Here is a 21,914-nt window from a genome sequence, read left to right as displayed (position 1 = left end):
AACATGTTTCTATGAGCAAATTTTATTAATACTCAAGTATTCTATCCTAGGTTATAATTAATAGGTGAGAATTAATTGTCTTTTTAAAAATTTTCCTTCTTCCGATTTCTTTCTTTATTTTCTTTATTTGTTTTTGGCTGTGTTGGGTCTTCGTTGCGGCACATGGGCTTTCTCTAGTTGCGGCGAGCACCAGCACCAGGGAAGCCCCGAGAATTAATTGTCTGAAAGGTCTCTTACTCAGTTGAGGTGGATCAGGAAAGGTTACCTGGAGGAGGTGTGTGATACATAACAGGCATTCAAATGTTTGCCAGTGAGGACACTTCTAAACTGACACTGAAAGGGCAAGTAGGAATTAGCCAGAGAATTGGGAGAGCAGACAGGTTATTCCAGGCAGAGGAAATACTAATAATAACAACTGGCATTTATTGAGACAGCCTGCATTTATTGGAAATTCACTATGTACAAAGTAACTCGATAACCTCTTTGATGCATTAGCTCACAGATTCTACACATTAACCTTGTATTTCCAATCTACAGATGAGGAAACTGAGGCTTAGATTTGGTGGCCTGCTCGGGTGTCAAGGCCTCTTAAAACACAGTAAGGGGACTTCCCTGGTGGCGCAGTGGTTAAGAATCCACCTGCCAATGCAGGGGACATGGGTTCGAGCCCTGGTCCAGGAAGATCCCACATGCCACAGAGCAACTAAGCCCGTGTGCCACAACTACTGAGCCTGTGCGCCTAGAGCCCATGCTCCGCAACAAGAGAAGCCACCGCAATGAGAAGCCCATGCACTGCAACGAAGAGTAGCCCCCGCTCGCCGTGACTAGAGAAAGCCCATGTGCCTCAACGAAGACCCAACACAGCCAAAAATAAATAAATGAGTAAATAATACGAAACACACACACACACACACACACACACAGAGTAAGGGGTGGAATTGGGATTCAAACTCCAGTCTGTCTGTCGCAAAGCCTGAGCTATTACCCGCTATAGTGTACAGCCTCCCCTAACTGCAGGTGTAAGAGGCTGCATTCTGTCTCCTGAATGTATTGGGTTACTTAACAACTCACCCAGGCATGACCATACTACCTTCTTCACATTTCACTACCTGAAAGAATTTTGTAACGTTTCACACCTGGATGTTTGTACACCTTGCCTTCTAGATCTTTTAGAAAAATGTTCAGTGAAGCAATTTCCAGCATTAACCTGCAGGTGGTCCCAGTAGTAATACTATTCTATTCAGAGAAGTATCTATGTATTCTATTCTGCTTCTAGAAATTTTAAGATACCTAACTCTACTGAGTGGGGAAAATATTTTCCCTAAGGTAATTCAATAATTTAAACACATTTTTTCCTAATTTTTTTCTGAAAATCTAAATAGTTTTTATAATAGGTTGTCTTCATTAACTGTTCTTTATTCATATATGTGTATAAAGCACTAAATGACAAGGATTCTATTCTATTCCAAGTGAAGGTAAGGTAGTCAAAACTCTGCCTCATTTTCAGCTCTGTCTTTGGGATCGCTTGTTTACCAGGAACAGAAATCCTCTTAAACGAGCTAAGGAAAAAATGAGGAATTTACCTTAAGATACCAGAGTATCTCATGGATCCTGAAGGAATCAAGTTGACTTGGGTCTCCAAAGAGGCTAGGAAAGGAACTGGAAAAAAATCAGGAACCTACATTATTCTGGAGTCAAGTGTTCTCTATTTCTGATTCTCTCTGTTCACTTGCTTTATTCTTTCTACTGCAGATCAGCCACTTCTATTTCAGCACACAAGGACCCCCCTACCGGTTTTGGATGACTCCCAGGTCAATGTACAGTTGAGTTAGACTCAGAGTTCCCTGGTTTAAATGATCTGAAGGTCTGCTGGCCCACTAATAAATTGCTTCCCCCCACATCCAGCCCTGGTCTGAATAATTGTGAGCAAGGAAGTGTGGGATCATTTAGTATATAGTATGTAGGGCTCCCCTCCAGGGCCTTGGAGAGGATGGATCTCTAAGAATAGTAAAGGGGGTAGGGCTTGCTGCCATTAAAGTAATAGTCTACAGACAGTAGTAACAAGAGAAGTAACATTTTACATAAAATCAGCCAAGATTAGATATTCCTGTCCAGCTGGACATATACAAATGCAATGCAAATAATTTCAAGATGCCTTAATGGAACCTTTCTAAATTCACATATCCAAGTATGGCTCTTAGGAAAATGTTGTTTGATGCCCAAGAACGACGTAGTCTATAAATAATGCTTTCTTTCCATTTTCATAGGATGAAGTTTGACTTGGACCTTAGTCACAGACTTGTGACTTGAGGAAGACTCTTAGTGTAAAATGTATTAACTCTAACACATTTCAAGAAAATTCATGTTCCTACCCCATGGGTACCTGGCATGTGCCAGGTGATCCATGTATGTTTATCAAGTGAGTGAATGTCAAGTTTTGCCAGTCTTTCAAGAACCATGCCACTCTATTAGGTAAACTGATAAGAATGTTTTGCCTCCTGTTTTATTCAGGGGACAATTTATGTATTATACAATTTTGACTTTCCTGCCTGTGTCCTGCTGCCCAAAATGTGACAATTTTGTTCAACATTAGCACCGAATCAAATTATAAGACTCAAATCAGCCAACTTCCCTGGCAAAGGGTTGACAGAGGTGAATGGAGAGAATAGTGGAAATACTGAGGCTAAGAATAGATATTTTGGATTGTTGGTAGATTTTTATCATGGTCTCTGCTCACTTGCCATTATTAGCATGGGTAATTAATAGCTGGCTAGCTGGATTTCCTCTTAGTCTCAGGTTCTATCATAATTCGAGTGAATTTAATCAGGACTGATGCTAATAAATGGATTTCTAGCCTGGACCCCTGGGAACTTTCCAGGGGATGGTGAGTGGAAGAACAACCGAGAACAACCAAGTGGCATATTTGTCCCTCTGCAGTTTCCTGCTGTGACAGATCACCCTGGAACATACACCTGCTTGTCCGCAGTTATTATATGATATCCTTAGATACCATAATGATAGAATCCAATGTGTCAGCTTGGGTATAAAAATATGTCTCTAGTAGCTTTTGTTTTTATTATTTCATGTTGTCTGGTTCTCATTATTTCTTATTTTTTATATTTCTGCATGTTAGTCTCTATATTCTGTTCATTTGTTATATTTTCTTCTAAGATTCTTGAGGAAGGGTGTTTATTTTTTAGCAATCAGTGACACTATTTGGGAAGTGATGAGTTTTGCTATTGTATTTGCTGTGCCCCTCAAAGTACAGTCCTCAAATGAAGGACTTGAAAACATATATTAGAGAGGAGCCTCTGGCTCTAGTCACAAGCTACACTTAGTGTATTAGATATATTCCACAAAATTCTACTGAATTTTCGTCCTCATCAGGTTAAAAAAATTCCAGTTAGCAAAACACACAAATAGGTGACTATAGACTGAATGTCTGTGTCCCCCGCAAAGTACATATGTTGAAACCCTAATCTCCAAGGTGATGGTACTTGGTGGTGGGGCCTTTTGGGAGGTGTTTAGGTCATGAGAGCATAACCCTCATGGATAGGACTTGCATCCTTACAAGAGGCTCCAGAGAACTCTCTCACCTCTTTTACCACATGAGGACACAATGAAAAGACAGCTGTCTATGATGAACCAAGAAGCCTGCTCTCACCAGACACTGAATCTGCCAGTGCCTTGGTCTTGGACTCCTCAGCCTCCAGAACTATGAGAAATAAATTTTTGTTGTTTATAAGCCACCCAGTCTATGATATTTTTCTTATAGCAGCCCAAACAGACTAAGACACAGGCCTTCATCATTTCCAAGTTCAGACGTGCTTCTAACACTGGGGGACAAGGCCCACCCCTACTCAGCATGGGTAACTTTTTTGTAGCCAGCTCTTGTGTAAGTGCTTTCACTGTTTGTGATTTTTACACAGTCAGATTATCCTTTGGCCACAACTGTTCATGCATTTGAGCACAAGAACTTGAATATTTATTTGTTATCATATATCTGATATTCTGTGACTGTCAAAATAGTACCATCGCCTTATCACGTAAACTCTCAATGCTACATGACCATTGATTAAAAAATACCCAGTCACTGAGAGTCTCATAAACACCAAGAGCCTTGGGGTATGTCTTCAGGTGCATAGCTACATTCCTTCAACAGATGCATCTGCTAATTCATTTTTATCACTGCCTGCCCAAGCTGAATCAGAGAGCAGCCACCATGTTTCTTGTTAGGTGGATGCCCCAGTAAACAGCAATAGCTATGAAAGCCAGTGGAGAAGTGCATTTTCCCCTTTCACTGGAATTCGAATTTATTTGATGGGTTCTTAACCGCTGGGGAGAAAAGGGGTATGACCTTGCCCAAAGCCTGGAGAGCGGACTAGATCTCTTTTGGGAGTAGAGGTGACATTTTATGGCTTTGTGCATTTCTCTCACATTGTTCATTGTCCTTTGGAAAACTCCTTTCAGATGTCTCCCCTTCTCAAGAAATTCTTCAACCCACAAATAAATTCTACCGAACCCACAGGATCCGAAACCCATAGACCCGGGTTCAGTTTCCCTCCTTAGAAGCTGCTGACTTAGCGTGTGTAGCTGGAGCGTGTGTAGCGTGTGTAGCGTCTGCAGCAGGGGCTAAGATTACTTTCATCCAAATTACAGGATGACAGTGGCCCCTAGTTTGGCAGCCCTGCAGAAGTAGGAACGGCCATGTTCAGCCATGTTCAACCCACAAAGAATCCATCTTAAAAATATAGTCGTAGCTCATTCTTCCAAAAACCAAGCCAGACCCACATTGACCCACCCAGGTGCCAGCTCAGTTTCTGTGGAATCAGAAACATCCTGATGTTACAACGCCCAGTCCCCTGATCTTTTTCTTTTCTTTCTTTTTGCCTACTCTTCCATTTTTCCAAATTACCTCTTGGCTGCCAATGACTTAGATTTGCTTGTTGGGAGCCTGGTAGTTGGGACTTAAAACCAAAGAGGCAGACGTCTCAGAGGTTGTGTTCTCTAAAATTCTCTCCAGTTCTCTAAATTTCTCTAAATTTCAAAACTTATATTTTGAAATATAAGTTCAAAAAATCTCAGGGTCTAGTATCTATATATCTACATCTATGTTTCTTAAAGACTCACAACTCTTATGCAGTATAGATTGAGTTTTAGATGAAAGTTTATCCAAGAAATATTTATTGTGTATCTTTATGCAGTCAGAATGAGAATACAGTGGTGAACAAGACAGAAAGATCCCTGGTTTCCTAGAGTGGGCATCCTAGGAGCAGAATGGCTCCATAGAATTATCTACTTCAGAAGTCAGAGAGAAAAATCATGCTAGAAACTGGAAGGGAGTATGCATTTGCCGTGTTCTGTAGTGTACTATAGACACAGAATTGAAAAAAAAAGATTTCACAGGAAAATATTTCAGGTCGATTACTTCCATTCAGGAAATACATGCTCATTATGTTCTTCAAACTTGAAATTACTTTTTCCTTTGAAGTTCTCTTAAATCTGTTATTATTCAGGATCTCTATCCAATTTCTCATCAAATTGCCCTATTTGTAGCTTCCAAACGTTAACACCTCTATGCTGAAATGGAGCCTATAAAATGTGTTAGGGGCTTAAACTGTGTGTGAGGCAAAAATGGTATTTAAGCCCTTAATGAAATTCTGAGCTTTGGAAAGTGTCGCATTTTGGGTTTATGGGAGTCTTTTTTTACTTCCTTTTTTTGGGGTGGGGTGGGGTGGGGTTAGGGAGGGTGGGAAATACTCAATACACATTTAATATATTTATTGTCTTCTTTTTTAAAATACAATTTTCATGAACTAGCCATTTTATGAAAATTTCACATTGCTTGAAGGCATCTGTAAACTTCGTGTGTATGTTTTTCCAACTCTCAAAGCAGTTTCTTCGTACTGTTCTGATTCTCACAGGCAGAAAAGCTGAACATGTCTCTCGTCGCTTCACCGATCTTTCTCCAGAAAAGTGAAAGTGAAGAGAAAAGAAAATAGAGAAAAAAGGAGCACGGAGGAGGAGAGAGAAAAAGGGGGAGAGAGTGGGGGTGTGTGTGTAAGGGAGTCAGAAAATGAAAGAATACTAGAGCACTGGAGCACAGACTGCGGACGCGCAGACCCAGAGCAGCCACAGCGCGGAGCTGCTGGTGGCCACTGGCCCCCGGAGCTGCCAATCCGGGCGTAATCCTGTAGGAATTTCTCCCGGGTTTAGCTGGGAGTCACACTGCCGCCTCCCCTCCTCGAGACGCCGGGAGAAGCCCGGAGAAGCGGGCTCCGGAGGGAGGCTGGGAGCGGTAGGAGAAGAGGAGGAGGAGAAAGGGAGGAGGACCCTGGGAGGGAGGCGGCGGCGCGGGAGGAGGAGGGGCGCAGCCGCTGAGCCACTAGCTCCGCTCCGACGCGCTTCTCTCCAGATACTCCGGGAGCTCCAGCCGCGCGGATCAGGCGCTCCCACCGCTCTGTACCCAAACTTCAGCTGCAGCTACATTCCAGGGCACCTAATTTATTCCTCAAAAATCAGAAACGGAGCCGCGACACGGAGAAGGAGTCCGCGGAGGAGTACAACAACAGCAGAGCAAGAAGAGCTCCAGAGAGCTGCCTCACCGGAGCAGCAGCTAGGCATCGGTTGTGTAGGAACCAACAAGTGAGAAGGCGCCGCGTTCCCGGGGCGCAGCCGCAGGCGCAGCAGGAGGAAGCGAGAGCCCGGAGCCCGAGCTCCCGAGCCCGAACCGCGGTCGCTGCGGCTGCTCTGCCCCGGTCCTTCTGCGCAGGCTGCGCGGGGCGCTGGGCGAGAGACTTCGTTTTTCCCTCGTTGTAAAGCGGCGGCTGGGAGCAGCCGGGCCCCGGGGAATATGCGGCGCGCTTGGATCCTGCTCACCTTGGGCTTGGTGGCCTGCGTGTCGGCGGAGTCGGTGAGTGGGCCAGGCTGGGGACGCGCGCGCCGTTTAGGGTGCAGAGACCGAGCAGAGTCCGCAGAGCCCGTGGGGAATCGGGGAGCGCCACCTGGGGGATGCCCCCCACTCCCAGACGTGCCCCTCGGCCCCCGGGGATCTGCTGGGACAAATGAGCTCGCTCCTCCACTCCTCTCCCCCTTCGCTTCCCGCAGAAAAGCGCCGCTCGCTGGAGTTGTCCCGAGGTCCCCCGGGATGAGGGCAAGAGTACTGCAGTTTTGTCGAACCGCAGAGGCCCCTGAAGTCACTCCCAACTTCTTCGCAGTCGGAGGGTCTTGCTTCGTGGCCGGGAAGGACCGATGGGGAAGGGTGGCCGGAGAGAGGAAGCCCGGATAGGGCTGCGAGGGAACTGGTCCCCTCCGCGCGCTCCCCGAGACCCGGAGACGCCCTGGAAACTTTGGGGTCCCTTCTCCTGCACACCATCCCCCCCACCCAACCCCCACGCCAGCTTTCCTACTCGATTGAATGCAGGTCCTGGGGAGATGGGGCTCAGTTTTAAGAAACCCTTGAGTGTCCGGAGAGGAAAGTTTGCAAAAAGTTCTTTTGTTTGATGTTCCTCTGGCTGGGGCAAGGGAGCAGACACTACGTGGAAACGCTACCGGCGGAGGGCAGTCCTCGGTCCCGCGGTGGGTGAGCGGAACGCGCCCGAAAATGCCGGGGTGCGGGCCGCTGGACTCCCGGTGGTGCGGCGACCCGTGCTTCCTGCGGGGCGGGGGGCAGCTCGCGGGCCCTTAGGGACAGGAGGGCATTTCAGTATGGATTGCACTCGAGTGCAGAGGCGGGGCGAGGCGGGGTACTGTGACACTGTGATCGGCCTCGGGTCGATCGGCCTCGGGTCGCCCGGCCGCTCGGAGACCGAGGCTTCCATCCCGCCATGCTTGCTTGGGACCCGGCGGGAGTACCCCGAGGCCCGGAGGAGTCTCTTCTCTGGCGGGGCCGGCTGCGGGCACCCAGCCTCCCTCCCCGGCGTCGGCCGTGGGAACTCGGTTTCTCCTCCTCTGGGTCGCGTTTCGGGAGGTTGGAGCTTGTTTCCTTAAGACGCCCAATGAGCGCCCTCTAAAGAGAACTGCCTCCTGGGCTTTCACTTGTGCTTGGCGGCCCCTACCTGGGCGCCCTGAGCTTTGTCCGCGATCCCGTCTGCAGCCTCAGTGCGGTCCGGGGCCTCGGTTAGCGAGTGCAGCTGTTTCTGTCTCTTCCAGTTCCCCATATCTCCTCCCTTTGCCACCGAATAACTTGTCCATTTCTAATAAACTGAACCGCCTCTTCGAAGACAAATAATGTCATCTTTAGAGGTGGTTTTGTGAGTTTTTCCTCCTCTCCTTTGGCGTGTTATTTCTCCCTTCTCCCCCCACCCCGGCCCACTTTTTTGAGTTGATGCGATTTAGCATTGGGAAACCTCTTTGGCACTCAGCAGCAGATGGGCATCTTTCATCGGTGTGGGAGCCTCTGTGTGTGCTAGCAGGTGCCCAAACGTTAGGCGAGATTGGAGAGCAAGTTAGGATTGTAAACTGAACACAGTAGATGAGAATTCGGGTGCTCCGGCTGTAGAATAGAACTCCGAAACTTACCAGCATTTCTCTTTGGCAAATGATCGTTTTATCCCTTGGGATTGGTAATCTCCCAGCCAGTTATGAACTTTGGCTCTTTGCACACCGAAAGGGAGAGATTCTCTGTTTATTTCAGAAAAACATTATTGCTCATCTTGTTGCAAAACAGGGCAAAGGGAGAACTCCATCTAAAGATTTTCAGGAGAAGCCTGCCTGCCTAAAAAGCTGTACAGGATTAAGGAGGTCCCTTTTTTGCTGCGTCCTGTTCATAAATTTGCTAGAAAGTGTTGATGTTTGGGGATTCTAGAGGAATAATGTCTCCTTGGAGTTTTGCATAAATCTGACAGTGCTTCTTTTTTTTTTTTTTAACATCTTTATTGGAGTATAATTGCCTTACAATGTTGTGTTAGTTTCTGCTGTATAACAAAGTGAATCAGCTATATGTATACATATATCCCCATATCCCCTCCCTCTTGCGTCTCCCTCCCACCCTCCCTATCCCACCCCTCTAGGTGGACACAAAGCACCGAGCTGATCTCCCTCTGACAGTGCTTCTTAAGGAAGCTTTTTGGCTGAACTATACCTGTCTTCTCTGGTGACACCTCTACCCCCAACTCTGTGCCTTTGGGGTTCTAATATTTCTCATTTCCAACCAGAATTGGATGCTTTCCAAGTGAGCTGTTTCACTGTGGTAGATACTGTTTTCAGTAATTGGAATATCATTCAAAAGGGTGATTAGATATTTTTAAAATGTCAACTTGAAGACTGTAGCAGAGAGTCTTTGTTAGGCAGTGAGTCAATTTTTCTCAATAGAAGCTTTTTCAAGGCCCAGGACAGCCAATAGTCCATTTAAATTACTTTGCAGCCTCTGTTTCACATGTAGCAGCATAAATGTATGCGAAGTTGAAAGACTTCACTTTTCAACATTTAGTTATTAGAGTACCTTATTTCCAGTACTTCTAATTTTAATTGGAAAACTGCAACTGTTTTCTGGGAGTTAGAAGTAGTGATCATCTGAGCGTAAAGCCTCTCATTTTTAAAAGGAAAAACATCTCCAGTTAGTGCATTCTTGAGTTTTATACTAAGTTTAAGGGGGGGGAAAAAAAGAGGTTCTCAGCAACCAAGGCTCAAAGCTGTCTGTGGAAAGGAACTTGTGGCCCTGCCTGTCTGGACGCTGGAGACAGCAGGGCGAGCCTGGTCATGGCGGTGCATTTATACCTCCCACTGGCATGCGAGAGGAAAGACTGACAGAGTGTGGCAGTAGTGATATGCTGCTGCTTTTCTATCAATTTTTTACATGACTGTTTATCTTCAGAAATAATACATCGCAGACTGCCATAAACACGTAATTTGAACTGGAAGTATGTTTAAGAAAAGGAAGCGTTTTGAACTAGTGGAATGTTCTGCACATGCTTAGATGTGTGTAAATTAAGAGAAACTGTCAAGCCATTTGGACCCATGCATTACGTCTCAGTGTATTATGAAAGGCAGGCATTGGAAAGCTTGCATTTGAAGGAAAAATTAAATTGGAACCATATAACCTTTTGCAGTTCTTTAAAAAAAATACATTTTGGCTGCTCTAGTAATCTGGCAAATCATACTTGCTAGGGAATCTTAGAGAAATAAGGGCTCTTTCTCTGTTAGTTGGATATTAGCAGTAGGTAGATGTCACTTGAGAAGGAAAGATCTTATTAAGGCCAGGCTTGTGGAAGATGGGCATACAGAGGAATTTGGGTACACGCTCCAACTCCTGCTTCTGGGACCTGGAACGTATAATTTTGAAGGTGCCATTTGAGGAACTGTGGAATATGATTACATACAAGGCACCTTGAATAATCATTAGTTTGGAAGGGATTTCAAAAGATCATCTAGTTTTTTACCTGCGTAGAACTAGTTCTCAAGTCTCCTAGAAGCCCCCAGAGACCTGACCGGCCAGCTTCAGGGGGCCCTGAGTCTCCTCAGGTTGGCAAAGCCTGAGGCTGACCAAGCCACACAGAGCCCGGCCAGCTCTGTCAATTCAGGTTTACAGGGAGTCCGGTGGCTTAACGCCACAGTGCTATCGGCATGTCAGCTGGCAGTGATCTTAGGTCATGTGAAGAATGTCATCTGAGTTTAGATTCTCACGAGATTGTCTCTCCTCCTTTGCCAAAAATCAACCCAAAAGATCTTGCCCATCGTTTTTTTCTTCCCAAGACAGAAGACCTGCTGTTCATGTCACTGTCGAAGGTACATTCCGGTATTTCAAAACCACCTAATTCTTTCATGCACCAGAAGCCAAAATAAAGTTTTAGAGAAAAGCAAGAAGTAATGAAGGAGAGCTTTCGCTGAAAACAAGCTACTCTTTTTTAGTCACCTCTGCCAGTACCATCATCTTAGTTCTAGATTTGAATCGGATTTGAATCCTGAAGTCCAGTCCTTGACCCGTTCATCTTTGTTGACTTTCATGACCAGTTGGCCACTATATGTACCTACATGTTGTTCAGTCCATGATATTTATTCAGCATCTATTGTACTAAGTGCTCAGGATAAAGGCGTAATCAATCCAGGCAGCCAGGAAGTGTTCCCCTTCAGGTTTTTCTTTGTTGGCACCTTGCCAGCACGTGCCCCATGTCAACAGCCTTGCCATTGCCCTTCCTGGCCCAGATGCTCACCTGCTGTTTGATTTACCCTGTACCACTTGGATTGTGTTTTCTTGTTATCATGGTGTGGAGTCTAAATACCTCTGCCAGATTTATATGATGCTCCAGAATATCGCTCCTTCCTAGTTAGTCTCACCCCCCTGCCCCCATCCCTCTCCATCACGGTCTCCTCGCCCTCGCCCACTCATCTCACTTTTGTGAACGCTCCCTGGACATAGCCACCTCTTCAGTGTTTCTCCTTTTAAATTCTGTTGATTCAGATCCAAGCTCCAGACAGCCTTTCATGACTGATCTAGCCATTGTTTTTCTCTTTCTGTAAATAGTAAGGCAGACTGACAATCAGAATCAATGTAAGTATGTAAAAATAGAGATTTCAGGGCCTTCTAACAATCAGAAGCCTAAAGGGGGTCGGGGGATTTGTATTTTTATAAAGCATCTCAGATGATGCTAATGAATTAGCTACATTTGGGAACCACTGGTCTAGTCACACACTTTACCCCTTCTACGTGCTATTTTGTGTTAGTCCTGGGGCTCCCAGGGATAAGAAGCTTTGTGACCCTGAGGGACCAGCGTAGAGATAAAGGGTTTGGGTGGGGGAGATGTTGGTACTTTGCCACTTACTCCGTGTTAGGACTTGGACAAGATACTGACACTTTGAGTCACGTAAAAAATACATATGTGCGTGTGCATGTAAATTGCGCCTGAGAATGCCTTTATAACAGGATTGTTGTGAGGCTAAAATGAGGGAGCATGGGAGTGGTACCTGAGGCACAGAAAGTAAGTGCTGTTTTCTTTCCTTCTTCTTTCTTGGGCTGTTTTCTTGACTATGAAATGAGAGAGCCATATATGATATTCTTGAGGCCCCTTTGCCCTCTGATGTTTTGGAGATTGGCACTATCTGAGGGGAAGGTCCTTGTTTCCACACCTTTGACCCCTGCAGTAAACACCTGTTGATGCTCCATACTTAAGGGCAGGTGCCCATGGCTGGGGCAGTCAGGGTCAGTTGGTCCTGCTGAAGCTCCCCTTTGCTCTGGCCACTGGGGTCAGCTGAATCTACCAGCTTGGGGGTGGACCTGGGTTAGTTTGCAAGTTTTGACTCTCGACCTCAGTTTCGTCAACATTGTGGTGTTGAAGAATAAAAAGACAAATCCAGTGCCTCCCATCAGTGTACATTCCTGCTTCCTCCCGTGTCCATGTCCTTTGGCTGAGTTGAGATTCTAGCAGGTCGGAAGGAGAGAGTTACAGCGGCATGGCATGCTTAAGTGCCACTGGGTATCTAAAATGAGGTGGCCCGGGAGGTCAGGGAATGTTGGGCAGCTGTGAGTAGCAATAGCGAGGATTTTTATTTTGTAAGAGTAGAAATGCGTGGAAGAATTTCTTCTCTTAGCAATTTGAGATGTGGGTCCTACTATTAAAAATCTCCATTGCATTTTGATGAGCCTGTTTCTAGGGCAACATTGGTTTTAACAATAAGGCTAGAGGGGTGATTGCCTCTGAGTAGGAAAGGACACTGTTGAAATAGACTGTGTACATCTGTTTTTCTTGGGTATCTCAAAGAATTGGTGGGACTAGGAGAAAGTCATTGGAGATTTCCCATTTGAATCAGCAGTGAGGCCAACTGGTACCCCAGTCGGTGATGTGAGAGTCAGGTCATGGTGTTGGACTCCAAGCTATAGAAAAATATTATTAAAGACAAGATATGTTTTCACATTTCTCTCCTCTGTTGTTGAATCTGTTCTGTGAAAAATGTCACAAAGATGCAGTAAAATGTGTCCTTTACAAAGCATTTTGATGTTTTCTTATCTTTATACAGGTATATTAAATACCAATAGTACAGATATCTAAGGAATATGTACAATTAATAGAGTTTAGTCTCACGGTAAGAATGACACACGGAGCAAGATATACAAATATTAAAGGAAGATTATATTTTTAAAGTTCTTATCATAAAAAGAGTAAGAGTTAAATATATATTTTTGTACAATGTATTGTTAAATATAAAGATAGTGAAAATAAATGTACAGTATTGAAGGCAAAAGAGAGGCTTTGCACACATGTAATTAACAATCTTAATCCCTATGGGACCTCAGCTTTCCCATCTACAAAATGATAAAGTGAACTAGAAGAACCTTCTGTCTTTAATATTTATTTTTTTCTATATGCTTCAGGGTATGATTGGAGCAATGTTAAGATTAACCTAATCAATAAGTAATTATTAAGCTCCTGCCAAATACTTACTGTTTTATTACTGGAGCAAGGAATTTATTCACATAACAGAAATGTAGTGCTACTGGTAAAATGCTGGTGGTAATCAGTTAACTTGAGCTAACTATTCACCATATACTGGGATTATATACATTGCTCTGAATATTCATGATCTAATATCTAGCGTTTTCCCATATATTTTCTGATACAAGCCAATGTAGCAGCAAGAGCAGTTGATGTGATGGAACTCACTTTCATTCTAGAAAGAAGACAACATTACTTGTTGATGTCATCTGGAGGGCTTTTGAAGCATAAGCCACTGAGGGTCTCAGGCTTCTCATTTGGTTTCTGGCCTTGACCTTCATTTCCAGAGAGGGGCCTTTAACTGCCTTCCCTTTGGTTCCTTTCTATAGCACCGGAGCCCAGCGTCAGTGCTGTAGAGACCATAGCAAGAGTCTAAATGAGCAGGCAGTATGGTACAGTGGTTCAGAGCCTGGGCACTGGAGTCAAGACTTGCCTGGGTTAGAATCCACTTACTGTGTAAACTTGGGCAAGTTTCTAAACCTCTCTGTGCTCAGTTTTCTCATCTGTAAAATGGAATATCATCAAATAGGTTCTTAGGATTACGTGGGACAGAACACACTGGAGCTTTTAACACAGTGGCATCTTCACATTCTGTGTCACATGTTAGTTACTCGCGTTCTGTCTTCTGCTTCCCTAAAGGGTGGGGGCTTGACACTCTATGGGCACATCTGATAAGCTCCAGCCCAGAGGGTGGCCTGGAAACTACACGATTGAGCCTGCGTTGTCATAGCTGGGGTTCTTTCCCTGCCTTGGGGAGGCCTAGCTCTACCTCGAGATACTGGGGACATTTTTGTGTAGATATACTGGGAGATACTGTGGGTTTGGTTCCAGACCACCACAAAAAAGCAAAGATTGCAATAAAGCGAATATCACAATAAAGTGAGCCACATGAGTTTTTTGGTTTCCCAGTGCATATAAAAGTATGTTTATACTGTACTGTATTCTGTTAAATGTAGTGTGTTGTGTCTAAAAAAATCAGTGTACATTATCGTAATTAAAAAATATTTTATTGCTAAAAATGCTAACCATCATGTGAGCCTTCAGCGAATTGTAATCTTTTTGCCAGTGGAGGGTCTTGCCTTGGATGTTGGTGGTTGCTGACTGATCAGGGTGGTGGTTACTGAAGGCTGGGGTGACTGTGGGAATTTCTTAAAATACGACAACAGTGAAGTTTGCCGCATAGGTTGACTCTTCCTTTCATGATTTCTCTGTAGAATTTGGTGCTGTATGATAACTTTACCCACAGTAGAACTTCTTTCAAAACTGGAGTCAATCCTATCATACCCTGGTGCTGCTGTATCAGCTTGGTTTATGTCATATTCTAAATCCTTTGTTGTCATTTCAACGATCTTCACCAGGAGTAGATTCTATCTCAAGAAACCACTTTCTTTGCTCATCTGTAAGAAGCAACTCCCCATCCATTCACATTTTATCATGAGAGTGCAGCAATTCACTCATATCGTCAGGTTCCACTTCTAATTCTAGTTCTCTTGCTCTTTCCACCACATGTGCAATTACTTCCTCCACTGAAGTCTTGAGCCCCTCAGAGTCATCCCCTCAAAGGGTTGGAATCAGCTTCTTCCAAACTCCTGTGAATGTTGATATTTTAACAGATGTTCTTAATGGCATCTAGAATGGTGAATCCATTCCAGAAGGTTTTCAATTTGCTTTGTCCAGATCCGTCAGAGGAATCACTGTCTATGGCCCTACAAAATGTGTTTTTTTAAATAGTAAGACATGAAAGTTGAAATGATCCGTGGGCTGCAAAATGGATGTTGTGCTTGTAGGCATGAAAACAACGTTACTGTCTTTGTACATCTTCATCAGAGCTCTTGGGTGACCAGGTGCATTGTCAGTGAACAGTAATATTTTGAAAGGAATCTTTTTTTTTCTGAGCAGTAGGTCTCAACAGTGGGCTTAAGATTAAGTAAACCATGTTGTCAACAGATGCGCTGTCATCCAGGCTTTGTGGTTCCATTTGCAGAGCACAGGCAGAATAGATTTAACATAATTCTTAAGGGCCGTAAAATTTTCTGAATGGTAGATGAGCATTGGTTTCAGCTTTGAGTCACCAGCTGCATTAACTCCTAACAAGGGAGTCAGCCTATCCTTTGAAACTTTGAAACGAGGCACTGACTTCTCCTCTGTAGCTGTGAGAGTCCCAGATGGCATCTTCTTCCAATAGAAGGCTGTTTCATCTACATGGAAAATCTGTTGTTTAGTGTAGCCACCTTCATGAATTATCTCGGTTAGACCTTCTGGATAACTTGTTGCAGCTTCTACATCAGCACTTGCCGCTTCACCTTGTACTTCTACGTTACGGAGACGGCTTCTTTTCTTAAACCTCATGAACCAACCTCTGCTAGCTTCAAACTTTTCTTCCGCGGCTTCCTCACCTTTCTCAGCCTTCATAGACTTGAAGAGAGTCAGGGCCTTGCCCTGGATTAAGCTTTGGCTTAAGGGAATGTTGTGTCTGGTTTGACCTTCTAACCAGACCATTAAACTTTCTGCATATCAGCAATAAGGTTGTTTTGCTTTGTTATCATTTGTGTGTTCACCTGAGTAGCACTTTCATTTCCTTTAAGAACTTTTTCTTTGCTTTCACAGCTTGGCTAACTGTTTGGCACAAGAGGCCTAGCTTTCGGCCTCTCTCGGCTGTTGAGATGCCTTCCTCACTAAGCTTAATCATGTCTAGCCTTTGATTTAAAGTGAGAGACTCTTTCACTTGAACATGTAGAGGCCACTGTAGGGTTATTAATTGGCCTAATTTCTATATTGTTGTATCTCAGGGAATAGGGGGGCCCGAGGAGAGGGAGAGAGATGGGGAACTTCTCCGTGGAGCAGTCAGAATACATCCAACAGTTATTAAGTTTGTTGTTTTATATGGCCGAGGCTCGTCCCCAAAACAATTACAACGGTAACATCGAAGATCACTGATCACAGATCACCATAACAAATATATTACTAATGAAAATGTTTGAATATTGTGAGAATTACCAAAATGTGACACAGAGACACGAAGTGAGCAAAAGCTGGTGGAAAACTGGCGCTGATAGACTTGCAAGACGCAGGGTTGCTGCAAACCTTTAATTTTAAAAAAATGCTATATCTTTGAAGCACAATAAAACAAAGTATGCCTGTACTCACCCTTTTCTCTAAATGTGGGTGATGTGAGAGAATATGTCATTGATTATTTCTGGCCCATGAAAAGTTTCTCCAGTAATTTTATCTTTACAAATCTCTCCAAAGGAAATGATCGTAGCTGGGTAAATGTATTTATTGAAGCTTTACTTATAATAGTTTAAAAAATGGAAACAACCTACGTGTATAATACTAGAGGAATGGTTAAATAAAAGATTCTAAATTATACATTAATTATCATACAACCATTAAAAATATATTGGGAGAATGTTTATAACTTGGAAACTGTTTGTATAATAGAAAAAAAGTCAGATATAAAACTATGTATAGACAACATTGTAAATCAACGATACTTTAAAAGAAAAACGATGTATAGTAAAACCCTGGTTATATTGAATAAATTTAAATATATCTACACATATATGTATATACTATGTATTTATGTATCCACAAACCTGTGCATTGATGAAATTGCATAGAACTAAATACACACAGACACAAACACAAATGAGTACAGGGGAAAGTGCGGAAAACTGGGGCTTCCCTGGTGGCGCAGTGGTTGAGAGTCCCCCTGCCGATGCAGGGGACACGGGTTCGTGCCCTGGTCCGGGAAGATCCCACATGCCGCGGAGCGGCTGGGCCCGTGAGCCATGGCCGCTGAGCCTGCGCGTCCGGAGCCTGTGCTTGGCACCGGGAGAGGCCACAACAGTGAGAGGCCCGCGTACCGCAAAAAAAACCAAGTAAACAAAAAAAAAAACTGGGGAAATCTGAATAAGATTGGTCAATTGTATCAATGTCAGTGTCCTTGTTTTTATATTTATAAAATATTACCATTGGGGTAAACTGGGTAAAGGGTGCAAGAGAAGTCTCTGTGTTATTTCTTACAACTGCATGTGAATCTACAATTATCTCAACAAAAAATTCCATTAAAAAAATGGCACCAGGGGATTTCCCTAGCAGTCCAGTGGTTGAGACTTCACCTTCCAATGCAGGGGGTGCGAGTTCGATCCCTGGTCAGGGAGCTAAGATCCCACATGCCTCATGGCCAAAAAAGCCAAAACAGAAACAATATTGTAACAAAAATTCAATAGAGGCTTTAAAAAAAATTGTCCACATCAAAAAAAAAAAAAGAAAAAAAACCTTTAAAAAATGGCACCAGACCTAGATGGTTTTACAAATAAGTTTTGCTGATCCTTCAAGGAGCAGATACTTGTTCCAAAGCTTAGAGAATGACAGAAGGTTTCATGAGGTTGGCATTATTCTGTGTCAAAACCAGACAAGGAAAGCACAAGAAAACAAATCTTTAGGCCAGTTTCACTTGTGATCATAGATGCCAAAATTTTATTTTATTTATTTACTTTTTAAACATCTTCATTGGAGTATAATTGCTTTACAATGGTGTGTTAGTTTCTGCTTTATAACAAAGTGAATCAGCTATACATATACATATATCCCCATATCTCCTCCCCCTTGCATCTCCCTCCCACCCTCCCTATCCCACAATTTTAAATAGAATGTTATCAAACCGAGTACAGCAGCTTATTAAAAGAATAATGATGAGTTCAAATAGGGTTTATCCAAGGAATGCTTTAGCATCAGAAAGCAATGCAGTTATTAACAGTTTAAGGGAGATAACAGTATGGTCATCTCAACAGATTCAGAAAAGCATCTGATAAAAATTTACAAAACTGTTAATATAAAGGTCTAATATCTGGTTAACTGAAGGCTTACTGTATTAGGGTTAGTACATCTGTGCTGAAGACTCAATACATTTGACATGTTTAGGAACCAAAAAGCCACTGTGTACTGAGTTGTTAGGCAACAGTCTCTGCATGGATGACAGGTGTGTGACAGTGCAGTAAATTATGGGTCGTAACATAGATAGATCCTAATTCACATTAAGTTGTAGTTCTAGCACTGTCATGTTTCACTTGTGTGCCCTCCCAAATTAAGATAACACAGGAGATGATATTGAAGGGTATGCTGATGAGTCAGGTATGCTGTAGTTCAGTTTCTGGTATTACCACCTAAAAGCCACATGACCTTCGGGAAGTGTCTTATCATCTCTGAGCTCGTTTTTCTCAGTGTAAAATTGGGAATTATAATATTTTGCTTTTGGGTTAATTTTGAAGATTAGCCTCAATAATGACTGAAAACTTCTAACAAAAAACCTGACCCAAAGTAGGTGTTATAAACTCATTTGATCCTCTTTCCTTTCAGCTTTAAGTTTCATGATTCCCGAGTATATTATATATGCACAAATATGTATGCATGTTTCTTGTTTCTTGCTTGCATTCTGACCCTTGGCACCAAGGGATATATATATATATATATATATATATATATATATATTTTTGTACACGGGCCTTTCACTGTTGTGGCCTCTCCCGTTGCGGAGCACAGGCTCCGGATGCGCAGGCTCAGCGGCCGTGGCTCACGGGCCCAGCCGCTCCGCGGCATGTGGGATCTTCCAGGACCAGGGGCACGAACCCGCGTCCCCTGGATCGGCAGGCGGACTCTCAACCACTGCGCCACTAGGGAAGCCCACCAAGGGACATATATTTTCACACATTTATGACCAGTTTATTTTTCCCCAAGCAGGGTGTGATGCTGAATTATATTTTTTCTTTCCTGCATCATCCGTTTCCTGGATTACATTCAAGTAAAGCTCAAAATAGACTTGCATACGGGTTGGAAATTTAGTTGAGATTTGAAAAATCTAACATAGAACTTGGGATTATAATTGTAAAATGCTTAAAGGAGGTCTTATAAACACTGATTTATCTGTTAGGTTTACTAATGAATTAAAATCTTAACTTCATTTATGTCTCACCTCTGAACTCATTTAGATAAGAGTGCAGAGTATTTTGGTTTGAGTATTTTGTTTATTTTTGAGTTGATTCGATTTTGTAATTGTCCTGATTAGTTATTGGATAAAGTTTTATATTTGGTAAGTCAGTGTCACTGCACATCAAACAAGGGCAAAGCTCTTGCTTGTCTTGCAGATTAAAAAGAAATGACATGATACCTACCTTCAAGCAACTATTATCTACCTTTTGATTGTTTAGGGTAATTGCACCTGGGTTGAGCCCATATTTAACATATGCATTCTTTGTAAACTATGGATCAGTTTGTTTTTGTCTGAATCTAGTTAAATGTATCTAGCAATCAAAACTGCACAAGAACTACAGTTGAGAAGGATAAGAAGAACCTCTTGTAGAAGAGAAGTTACTGCTTTCCTAGAAAAAAGCCTTCCCTGAAGTGGCACAGTATGCTAGAGAGAAACCAGAATTAGACACTGGATTTTCATACTTTTTAGTTTTCCTTCACCTGCTCTGCAAGCAAAGACTTCCGAATATTAAAATGTACAAAAGACACAAAGAGCAAGAAATTGTTTAGAACCTGTATAGGCTATTGATATTTATATCACGGGAGAAAGAAATCTTACATTTCATCCAGTTTAATTCTCCATACTTTATAAGCTTTGGACTCTTAAAGGGGAGAGCTAGACCTTATACTATGTGTTCAGTTGATCAAATAGTCTTAGCTGATGAATGAAAGAGGTATACAAGTGTTGGGATGATTTTCACCGTGTTCTTTTGGATTCTGCCTTTTCAGCATGTAACAATGGGTTTTGGAGCTAGAATTGACTTGTCCAAGATCACATAGTTAGTTAGTGGTGGAGTTACACGTTGGGCCCAGGCTATCTGATTTGTTGCTATTTTCTTCTTACCATAACACATTCCCTTTTTGGCTCCGTCCTCTCCCTTATTCCCTACACTAATGATTAGCACCTAATACACTTACTTCTGCCACATGTTTGATAAATAAATGAAATTCCAAGTGGAACATACATTATATGTTATATACTCTGCATCGGTGTGTTTTGCGCAAAATGAATATTTAAAGTGATGTTGAGATAATTTCAGAATTTCCAGCAAAAGATGTGCTCCTGCTAACTTCTTTATTGTCTGTGTACCTTTTGGCTGATTAGGGGAGGAGGCCTGAGAGCACTAGGATCTGGAAGACCCAGAGAGAGAGAGACTGAAGTCAAGTTGATTTGTAAATCTTGGGAAGATTGTGGAGACTTGCAGGCAGAAAAGGAGATAAAAACTTCATGGAGATAAGAATCAAAACTGGAAGCGAAATCCTCGTGAATTACTACCACATTTTATGTAGGTAGCAAACTGCTGTTGTAGGTTGAGGGGAGAAGAACATTCTTTGGATTTTTATACTAAAATTATGTCAGAGCCTTCAGGGAAAAATGTCTATGGAACTGAGGGCCCAGGTAGAAGCACTTTTTGCCAGCATTGGATAATCTTCTAACATTTTTCTCTTGAGTACTGACGTCAATCTTAGTGTAATAACATGAATATATTTGAGTCCTAGTTTTTCAGAAAATAAGTCTGTGGGATGATATTTTTAAGAATTGAATTTTGTTAAAAGACAATAACATGAGAAATTACTACAGTGATCTCCTACTGTGTGCTTAGAACTATGGTAGGCGTTTCCCATTTATTGCCTATAATTGTCTCACAACTGCTAGGCGGTATTACTTGCCATGGCTGTATTTTAGGTGACAGAGCAGAAGTCAGATCCTCAGTTTTTCTAGCTTTAAATAGCCCTGGCTTGATACTGTAATCTTTCAAGAGAGCAGTGAGAGTGTTTAAATGTATAATCACTTTTTAAAGCAATCTGATGGGTGCAGTCCCCGTTAGTGATGGGTCAGACCCTTCATTTGCATTGTTGGGCTAATATTCTAGGTCACACATTTCCTGATTTCTTTACCAACATTTAGCATCTTACCTCAAAGGCTTCTCTCCCCAAGCTTCTGTCTGTGGAGAGAATGGGAGAACTGAGTGTAGAATGAATAGGAATCTCTTTAAATACCAGATCTGCTGGTGTCTGGCTGTAGGGCTTTCAGCAGGTTACTTAGTCTCTCTGGGCCTCAGTTTTCTCATCTGTGAAAAGAAGACGAGTCACAGTAGCAGCTCATCGAGATGCTATGAGGATTAGAGTTCCTGCACGTCAAGCATTTAGGAGAGTGCCTGGTGTAGGATAGGCACTAGTCTCCTGCTGACGCTAATTGAAATGGATGGCTAATTAGGTGTGCTGATCAAAGAAGAAAGCATCCTCTTTTGAGGTTTTGAAACTGAGACAGAAAAGAATGATGGTGCCACTGACCAGATGGGAAAGACAAAAGGAGAGGCTGAATTTTTTTCTTTTTTTTGTGTGGCTGTTGTTTTTTGGTGAAAAGAGGTGGTGTTTTACCTCTTCAGCTCTTGTTCTCATCTGGAGAGTGAAGAGCAGGTTCTAGGTCAGTGGTTCTCAGCTTTTCCTGCACAT

General features: G+C 42.9%; 1 protein-coding gene across 1 annotated transcript in view; it reads left to right on the top strand.

Moving 5' to 3' along the window:
• Positions 1 to 6,009: 6,009 nt before the first annotated feature.
• The window catches only part of SDC2 (syndecan 2), a 122,780-nt gene continuing 106,875 nt past the window's right edge, over positions 6,010 to 21,914 (top strand). The window contains exon 1 of the mRNA XM_022584751.3: positions 6,010 to 6,913. Within this exon, the coding sequence (XP_022440459.1) occupies positions 6,854 to 6,913 (60 nt within the window). The 5' untranslated portion in view covers positions 6,010 to 6,853. The remainder of the gene's footprint in view (positions 6,914 to 21,914) is intronic.

This window comes from Delphinapterus leucas, chromosome 17, assembly GCF_059928025.1.
Source record: "Delphinapterus leucas isolate spDelLeu-1000000601 "Yukka" chromosome 17, BTC_Dleu_Yukka2, whole genome shotgun sequence".
NCBI classification, from domain to species: Eukaryota; Metazoa; Chordata; class Mammalia; order Artiodactyla; family Monodontidae; genus Delphinapterus; species Delphinapterus leucas.
This window is presented reverse-complemented; position numbering and strand designations above follow the sequence as displayed.